General features: G+C 46.2%; 1 protein-coding gene across 2 annotated transcripts in view; it reads right to left on the bottom strand.

Moving 5' to 3' along the window:
* Positions 1 to 10000, bottom strand: part of LOC147009506 (uncharacterized) — a 78870-nt gene that overhangs the window by 26225 nt on the left and 42645 nt on the right. For both annotated transcript variants that reach the window (XM_085861411.1, XM_085861410.1), the window contains 3 exons: positions 6213 to 6331; positions 4050 to 4275; positions 3850 to 3958 (listed from right to left, as the gene is read on the bottom strand). In XM_085861411.1, the coding sequence (XP_085717537.1) occupies positions 3850 to 3958; positions 4050 to 4275; positions 6213 to 6331 (454 nt within the window). The remainder of the gene's footprint in view (positions 1 to 3849; positions 3959 to 4049; positions 4276 to 6212; positions 6332 to 10000) is intronic.

The following is a 10000-nucleotide window of genomic DNA, read 5'->3' as shown; positions in this document are numbered from 1 at the left end:
AAAGAGATATAGAGGATTTTCCAGAGAGTCGGAGAGATCATTGATGAAAACCAGAAAAAGAACAGGGCCCAGAGAAAAAGAACAAAAGAAAAAGAACGCTACCTTGAGGAACTCCAGCCTGGACAGGAAGAGGGGATGAAAGAACTCCATTTAGGGCCACACGTTGACTGCGGCAGGAGAGGAAGTCTGCGAGCCATGAGTGGAGATGGCCTTGGATACCATGGGAAAGAGTTTGGTGAGTAGGGCAGGGTGCCAGCCCGTGTCAAAAGCACGTGATATGTCCAGGGATACGGCTCGGATTTCCTGTCTGGCATTGAGGACCTCCATCCATTGATGGGAGAGCAGAAGCAGCATATCCAGGGTAGTGACCTGGTCTGAAACCAAATTGATGATCGGAAATCAAGCCATTGGAGAAGAGTAAGGATTTCATGTCTGAAGCGATGATGGATTCCATAACCTTGCTGATGATTGGGAGAAGGTTGATTGGTCTGTAGTTGCAGGGATCTGTTTTTGCACCTTTTTTATGCAGGGCAGTGATGTTAGCAGATTTCCAAGCAGATGGCAGATGACCTTGAGCAAATGAGAGGGTGAATATAACAGAGAGAGGGTGAGCAAGAGCAGAAGAGCAGGTTTTGAGGACACGTGGGCTGATGCCGTCTGGACTGGTTGCAGAATCTGAGTCGAGGTTTGAAAGCAAGCTCTCCACCTTGTTAGGAGAAAAGGACACAGAGTCCAGGAACAGTTGGGTGCGACTGGGTAAGGTGGGTAGAGAAAGTGATAGGTTTAGGACACAAGATTTAGCTGAAAACACTGAGTTTAGGCATTCAGCTTTATCACGTGCGGTATCAGCAGTGCGGCCATTTGAGGTGAGGGAGGGAATGGAGGGGGAACATACAACAGAAACAGATTTGATTAAATGCCACCAGGATTTTGAGGAGGGAGAGAGGTTTGAGAGTTCAGACTTGAGATGAGAAAGATGTTGTTTTCTGGCTCTCCTGAGGGTAGATACACACTTGTTCCAAGCTTTGTGGAAGGAACTGAGATTGCCCTCAGTTGGGTTTGCTTTCCATGAGGCAAAGGCAAGTTGTTTCAGGACAACTGCCTCGCCACAAGCTTCAGTAAACCGAGGGCGGGAGGAAGGGTAGGAGAACTGAAGACGAGAGGGGATAAATCTGTGCATGAGGGAGAGCAAGTTTCTTTGAAAGAATTCCCAGGATGAGTTGATGTTTGAGAAAGTAGTGATAGGAGACCAGTCTGTAAGTTTGATGGCTGCTTCGAGACCCTGCCAGTCGGCTTGAGTGAAATGCCAGACTCGACGGCGGTGAGGTGGTTCTCTGATGATAGCCAGAGAGATGTCCACTTTGACAAGGACGTGGTCAGAAGAACCGATTGGAGCGGAAGAAGAGCAGCAGATATTGTCAGGGAAATTTGTCAAAATCAGATCCAGAAGAGATGGAGTACCATTGGTTGAGATCCGGGTCAGGAGTACCATTGGTCGAGATCAGCCTTTCCAGGTCTCCGTCTAACCATTAGATGACCAGGTGTTGGGCAAAGCTGAAAAATGGACTCATTTGAGAAGATGACCTTACTCCAGTCCTCTACGGTCCAATCCTTATGGTCTTTTGCAAACCTCAGCCTGGCTCTTCTTTGCTTCTCATTGATGAAGGGCTTTTTCTAGCTTTGCACGACTTCAGCCCTGCCCCGAGGAGCCTGTTTCGAACCGTCCTCGCTGTGCACTTCACCCCAGCTGCTGTTTGCCGTTCTTTTTGTAGGTCACTTGATGTCATCCTAGGATTGTTGAGTGACATTCGAATGAGTTGGCGGTCATCCTGGTCAGTGGAGGGTAGTTTTCACCCTCTGCCAGTCTGTGGCTTTGTTGTCCCCAATGTCTGCTGCTTGACCTTGTTCTTATGAACCGCCATCTTTGAAATTTTAAGGATGGAAGCAATGTGACGCTCACTGTATCCCTCTGCCAGTAAAGCCAGAATTGAACCCTTCTTTTCGTCACTCAAAACTTTTCTTTTCAACTCTTTTGGCATGGTCAATCGTTATTTTTTTGATTCCAATTACTTTTGAGGTATGACGAGCACTGTTTTTGCCATCAAGCTGGTCCTATTGCAAGAGGATAGTGATGACCACAGCAGTGGTTTTTATACTTTTCCTTGTTAAGTAAGATTCGGTTCAGGTGATCACCTAATCAGTACTTCACCGAGTAGAATGAGGTGTGCCTGTGTTGGAATTCAATAGATACTGGAATGGAATGACTGCCATACATGTGGAGATGCTGATTTAAAAAAATTTTTGGAGTGGTCTCATTTTTTTACCAGAGCTGTATATATATATATATATATATATATATATATATATATATATATATATATATATATATATATATATATATATATATATATATATATATATATAGTGCCTATAAAAAAAAGTCAACAGCCCCTTTCAAAATTTTCACCGTTTGTTGCCTTATAGCCTGGAATTAAATTGCATTAAATCAGACTTTTTCCACCTTTATTTACATATCATAACCCACAACTTCCAAATGAAAAACAAATCCACCAATTTCAGAAAATTAAATAAAAATACAAAACTAGAATTTCTTGTTTGGATTGGTGTCCACCACCCTGAGTTAATACTTAGTGGAAACACCTTTGACAGCAATTCCAGCTGTGTGTCTGTTTGGGTAGGTCTCTACCAACGTTGCACACCTTGATTGAGCAATATTTGCCGATTCTTCTGGTCAAAACTGTTCAAGCTCAGTCAAGTTGCATGGGGAGTGTTGATGGACAGCAATCTTCAAGTCATGCCACAGATTTTTTGATTGGATTTAGGTCAGGGCTCTGACTTGGCCACTCAAGGACATTTATCTGTTTGTTCCTTAGCCAATCCAGTGTTTTGAAAGAACCTCAGAAAATGCTGCAATGCTTATGTTCAGATGCTGGAGCTCAGGTGATAGCAGAGACAGATGATCATCCTCTCTTAGAGTGAGGAAATACCAGGCACCCACCCAAAGTGACTGCCAAAGGTTAACCTGTGGAGACTGCTGTCTGATGGATGACACCTCAGCACCACCCCTACACACACCACCACAACCCGACCCAGCAGGGTCATCCCATGGCGAGCGATCGTGCCTGTGCAAGATCACGTCACATGCCATTGTCTTTGGTTAAATGGGAACTCCAAGCTGTAAAGGACGATGTGTTATTTGAAGGACAGAAGAGATTGGAGTAAGGACTAATAAGCTCTGGAAATATGCACCAGTCAACCAGCCGAGTGCCTTCTCAAAAATGGCGTGTAAATCACCCGAAATGGCACCACCTAGGGAATACAAGGAGAAGCTATGAAAGCATCACGAATATAACAGCAGTGCAACGTCTGACAGGTAGATCTCATGAGTAGAGGGAGTTCAGCTAAGAATACCTCACAGGGTATGACATTAGAAGCGAAGCTGAATCTCTACAGAGCAACACACAGCAGGTTGAAGTTGATCCATCGTGGTCAAGGAATAGGTGAGTCACTAAACCATCCCAGGTTTGCATGCAGAAGACTGCCGATTCCTCCTTTGGTGAGTATGTCAGTTTTAAAATGATATTCACCACTTGAACCAGAGCGTGACAGCTCTAGATAATGTGCCAACACCATCTTGCTCTCCTCGTCCTCCTCCTTTCTCTCCTTCCATTCTAAAACTGGCGTTTTGTTTTTCTCATGTTCTTGTTATGGTGTTGTTCTTGTTATTGTTGCTATGACTTAACAGGAAACTTAACAGCAAAGGTAACCTTTTCCAAGCACAATTAAATGAATATACTGGTCTACAACAATATGATTATACGAGTATACCTTGGAGTAGGAATTGGGGATTGTTGTTTTGTGGAGATTGCCATCTCATAATGCGGAGTCAGAAAATTTACTCCCGAAGCATGTTTTTTCTTCAGGTTCTGCCCAGTTCCTGTGTACACAATGATCATGAAATCACAATATATCGTGTTCCCTGACTCAAACTCTCAAGGCTAATGCCAAATCAAGGTTGTGATACACACCAGTTGATTGTGTAACGGGAGTGTAGCGAGAAACCCTGGTGCCACGACGTACTCTCGACAGCACCTTGTCGTTGTTTGCACCTTTCACAGCTCGGTACTCTGCTCGTGCAGCAATCCGAGCACGGGTCATCGGAAGCTCTGGCCTCGAAGAAGTACGAATAGCACGCTGGGCAGCCAACTCTGAAAAAAGCCTAGCGAGTCGTGTTGATGAGATTCCAAATGTGGTCTGGAAGAGACAGTTTGTGGTGATTGCAAAAGTTGTTGGAAGCAACCATTTGCTCGTCGTTGGAATCATACATCAGTTTTAACCACAATTAACTGTTGCAGTGCAAAAGTGTTTGCCAGTAGTAGCCTCAACTAATTCAAGAGTTCATCATACCACACAGCATAGAAGGACCTTTGAGAGGTCTGTGCTGCTATTATTCTTTCGATGACCAGGTGTTCAAATAAGTTTGAATGACTATTTTACCAAATGACCAATGGAATGACTATTATGGACTAAACTTGGTAAGACAGGTTCGGTGTGTAACAAGGACAAATTGATTAAATTTCTGCATATGAGAATTTTTTTAATCCCTGCCCTCGCTTCTACTACCCCCCACCCCTTTTCATTCCACTATCTGTTGCCAGAACACCCCTCCTGCTGGCAGAATTGTGCATCACCAAACCCTTTGGCTTGTCCAGAAATATCAGAGGTTTGTACTCCAATGTCATGGATCTCTCCGAACAGGTTGCTGCCTCCCCAGATGTTGTTTCACACAAACTTTATGCAGATGCATTCGCCTCCCTTGCTGGTTATTCCTTCAACCACTTTGACTGATCCAATATCGGTGCTGGTGATGACTTTTCGGTCAAAGTCAGGAGCTCCCTTTCATATATTTCCTGGTCTGCCATTCCTCACTACCCTCCACCTCATACCTCCTCCCACCACCCACACACCCCCTTCATGCCCCCCACTAATCCTGATAGATTATCTCTGGATCTGTGTACTCTATCTGCAGCAATGTCTTGTTCATGTGTGTGCGCTCTAACATCCTCTCAAATATAATGACCCTATGTTGGAGCATTTATCATCCAACTTCGACTCCTTCATATCTATCCATCCCAATTCTCTCTTCCGAGTCTAATGACTCATATGCCACCATTTAAGTTGACTTTGAGTTGGCCAACATACCACTGTCCATGGTATTGCAGCCAAGGCCTTTTGTAACACTTCAGGCCTTAGTCAATCTGTTGGCTTCCCAATGCATATTTCCCATTATGTTTCCCACTATCTGCATGACTTGACAATGTCCAACTTTCCTTGTGAACCTTTCCTGTTTTTCTTCAGCTCTCCCTGGGTCATCAGATGATACAAGTTTGAAAGTGTGCATTCCTCTGGCAGTTATCTGGAAACCACCAAGGTGTTACCATGTTGATAATTTAAATCGGGCAGATTGGTCAAGCCGCATTCCACTATCTCTGAAATTGACTGGTTCACCATCTCCATCTTTGGACGTGGCCTCGGTGCTCCAATACTCAAAGGGTTCATCAACTCTGTCAACTCTTCTTTCAAATTCAAGACTGCATTAATATTTCCAAAGCATTTGCAAGCAGGACACTTTGGACGGAATTCCCACTCCAGGCCAATGTACTCGAGGTAGAATTCTGTGATCAATCGTCCTCGATATACAACTTCCTCACCATAGAATCTAATGTCCCACTTTGCAGATGACTCTTTTTGTTGGATAGCTTCTTACCCTTCCGCCAAGCAGGCTGATACAGCATTCCTATCTTCCAATAAAATATTCACTGGAATGTCTTTTGATGAAACCCCCCTCACCACACCCACCCCCATGTTCTCCCTTTGTTCTTTCTCCCTCCATAAGGACCGGCTGAAAAATCCACCACTCTTTCTTGCCGGCCTCTGGGAGAGGTATGGTCTCTGGAGCTCCTGGACCTATCGGCTGTAACCTCTCTTGGACAGATCGTATCTCCAAACTATTCTTGTCTCGCTCCTTTCTCCCCTTTCCCCACCTCTGTCCTGTTTTCCCTTTGCCCCGTTTTTTTGTGAATCAAATCTGCAAGGCTCTAATTCATGTAGGAATCAAGATTGGGGATGGATGTGTGTGAAACGATATAACAATTTGATTCAACAACTCCATGTGAATCAAGTCTGCATACCGTGTGTACGCCTAGGCTGTCAAGACGATTAGCCAGCTCGTCTTGTGGTTTAGGCCATAGGGAAGGACCAGCAGGTAGATCTGGCTGAACTGGGATGTTTTCCAACTTGAGCCTTTTCACTGGGAGAGGAATTGGAAAATAAGCAAGTCGCACCAGTCTTTAAAACAATACAAAATGAGTTTGAGAGGAAAGGCAGATAACTTGTTTACAAAGTTCAACTTAATGCAACTAAAAATGTGTCGTTTTAGACTATAGGTCAAAGTCACCAGAAAGACTACAAGAAGGTCTTCAGGTGTTTTTGCATTTCAAGATAAATTAAATGAGTACTTTGCACTGAAGGCACAAAACGAAACTTCAGTGGTGATACTTCTGCTCAAAATGGAGGAAAAAGTATAATAAATTCAAATTTTCTGTTCAAATAAATTTCGATATAAGTGCATACCGTAGTTGAGAACTACTGACATTCCAGAGGTTGAGTTCCATTCAAATTCATTTCTGGAAGCTGAGTTAGTTCAGGAGATTTATGACGCAACCATTGGACTGTCAGTAGAAACCCAGCTCGCTGATGAATATCCTTAGTGAGGTGAGCAATTGACTGGTCTGCATTGTGTTGACAGGTCAAGCTCCTCCACACATTGTCACAACTCGTTATGCCATCAAGACAACTTTGGGTGAGCATTGAATAGCTGGCTACCTGTGAATGTACGAATGAAGCTTAGATGCAGAAGGAAGCCATTTTTGGCCAAATGAGCCTGAATGGTTATGAGGTCAAGGGATAGATTAATTTAATATATTCTTCTTCTTTTGCATGCAGCACATCACTGCGAGTAGCATCAACGGCTGAGGGCGCAGCTATGCCACTGATGCAACAACCTCTGTAGGTTATGGCAGGAACTTGTAATTTGTTCAGTGCCGCCGATAGCTCTCATACTATTCATGAAGGACACCTTGAGATTTTTAATGTCCACCAACTAATGTTGGCAGATGGGATGCCAGGTTTAACGTCCATCTGATGGACGGCACACGCATTTATGCCTCGCTCTGCCTGCGAGATACCAGGATGATATTTTGTAGCTGTGTCGAGATTCAAACCCAGGCAAGATGGCTCAGACGAGTGTACAAACTGTACCTCGATGCCATCCTACCAGGCCAAATTAATATCCTGATATCCATATTTTTAAAATCTGTCAGCAGGGTCTTATTGGAACCCACCCCGAAGGGACAATTTTGTGAAACAACCCCCATTATATTGTCTGTTTCTTAAGAAACCATCAGTTAAGACGCATCTTTCTTCTAAAAGCAAAATTGCAAAGACTTGGTGCATGAGTCTGCTGGCTTTGTCAGATTTTGAAATAACACCATGAGAGCCAACCAGGTAACTTGTGGGAGATGGGGGTTGATTAAAAATTCAAGCATGGTAGTAATAAACGCAAAGGCTTTTCACACATCTCACATGGGCTTCAACCTATCCTGAAACCTACACCAATCACCCGACACCCTCCGGTAACCCAGCACAACAAAAGGACGTGAAGATTTCAGCTTGCACAAACACGTTTGTACACGGGAGAAGGTGGTTGATGGGGAAATGAACAGAACAGAACATGTACCTACACTCCAAAAACACCTTTTCCACCATTTGTGCGCCCCTTATAAACTACCCACTTTCATACTCAACCTCCACTTTTACCACTTGTCAGGTCAGGTCAGGTCAGGTATGGGAGCATGTGCCAGAACAGCGCGTCGCTGCGTCCACTTTCCGCCGGTACTCCAGGGGCCTCCGTCTGGCCATCCCCCAGGCAGATGCCAGGCCCATCCCCATCTCCTTGAGATGATGGTCAACCTGCTGCAACCATGAGGCACATGGTCGGCCCACTGGCCTCCTCCACTCATGAGACTCCCTCGCTGAGAGAATCTGGTGAGCAGGATCAGCGTCAGGAAAACGAGCCACATGTCCATACAGCCGCAACTGACGCTCACGGACTATGCAGGTAACAAATCTCATCCGAGTCTCTCTCAGCAACCGCTCGTTGGACACAAAATCCGACCAGCGATAGCCAAGGATTCTCCGAAGACACCTGGTACCGAAGGAATTAAGTCTCCGTCTCAGATCCTTGGTCAGAGTCCAAGTCTCGCACCCATAGAGCAAGACTGGAAGTACCAAGGACCTGAAGACTCGGACTTTCGTCCTCCCGCACAGGTACCGGCAGCGCCACACCCCATGATCCAGTGAATCCATGACTCCCCAGGCCCGACCCAGACGTCTATTGACCTCTGACTCGCAGCCAGCAGAGACATGAATATCACTGCCAAGGTAAGTGAATCTCTCCACGACCTCAACATCCTCACCACAAACAGACAGACAGGACAGCAGCATCCAAGATGTCACCGAAAGCCTGGATCTTAGTTTTGACCCAAGAAACCCGTAATCCCAGCGGCTCCGACTCCTCATTCAGCACCTCGAGGGCCTCCAAAAGGATGTCTAAAGTCTCCGCAAAGATGACTGCATCGTCTGCGAAATCAAGGTCCGAGATCTTGACATTCCCAAACGATGCACCGCAGCTTGATCTCTCCGACATCCTCCCTAAAATCCAGTCCATACAAGTGCTGAAAAGTGTGGGGGCAAGTACACATCCCTGACGAACTCCAGTAACAACTGGAAATAAGTCAGAGGTGGTACCACCACACTTCACAGCACTCTCAGTACCAAAGTAGAGTTCAGACATCAGATCGATCAGTTTTGGTGGCACCCCACGAAGACCAAGAATCCTCCAGAGGACATCCCGATTCACTGAATCGAACGCTTTACAGAGATCAACATAGGATGCAAGCAGCCCCTGCCGAAACTCTCGTCTGCGTTCGGTGAGGACACGAAGGGCAAGGATACGGTCAATCGTTGACCTCTTTGGTGTAAAGCCTGACTGCTCTGGACGCTGGTGCTCAAGCAGATGGTGGCGAACCCTATCAAGAATTATCCGAGCAAAGACCTTGCCCGGCACTGAGAGCAGCGTCACCCCTCGGTAGTTGTTGCAGTCTTGGCGATCACCCTTCCCTTTCCAGAGAGGGACAACAAGGCCCCTCTTCCAATCAGTTGGGATGATGCCTGTGTTCCAGGCAGAGCACAAAACTGCATGCAACGACACGAGTGCAGCACTTCCACCAGCCTTGAGAAGTTCGGCATGGATGCCACAGATCCCTGGAGCTTTGCCCCGTTTCAACTGGTTCACCGCAGCCCGTGTTTCCACAAGCGAAGGTGGACCACAGTTGATTCGAGGGTCAGCAACAGGGATTGTAACACCCTTGACGTCCAATTCGACAGCTGGGGGATCAGCCTGGTACAACCGCTCAAAGTAACCGGCGCAGCGGGCCTTCACTTCAGACTCCTCTGTCAAGAGCCTACCACTCTCTGCTCGAACTGCAGTGCTCCGAGGGATGGGCTTGGATGAACGTAATGCGCGAATTCCCCTGTAAGCGGGACGAGAATCACCTGTCCACAGGTGATGCTCTACCCCCTCACAGATTCCTCGCACATAGGCCTCCTTGTCCACCCTCAGTGCACGTACAGTTTTACGCCTCAGCTCCCTGAACAGCTCAGCTCTGCCATTCAGCCTGGCCCTGCGACTCTGATCAATGGTATCCAGTGTCCCTTGAGAGACAAAATTCTTCTTTGCCCTGCGGTGAGTTCCAAGACATCCACCGGCAACATCAAGGACGGTGGTCTTGAAGGCGCTCCACAACTCTTCAGGACCCCCCAAAGCACCCAGACCCCCAAGTGTCCACTCAGCCTGTTC

Source organism: Eptatretus burgeri, chromosome 17 (assembly GCF_056783735.1).
Source record: "Eptatretus burgeri isolate ZD-2024b chromosome 17, Ebu_testis_v1, whole genome shotgun sequence".
NCBI classification, from domain to species: Eukaryota; Metazoa; Chordata; class Myxini; order Myxiniformes; family Myxinidae; genus Eptatretus; species Eptatretus burgeri.
The sequence above is the reverse complement of the archived record's forward strand: the minus strand, read 5'-3'. Positions and strand labels throughout refer to the sequence as shown.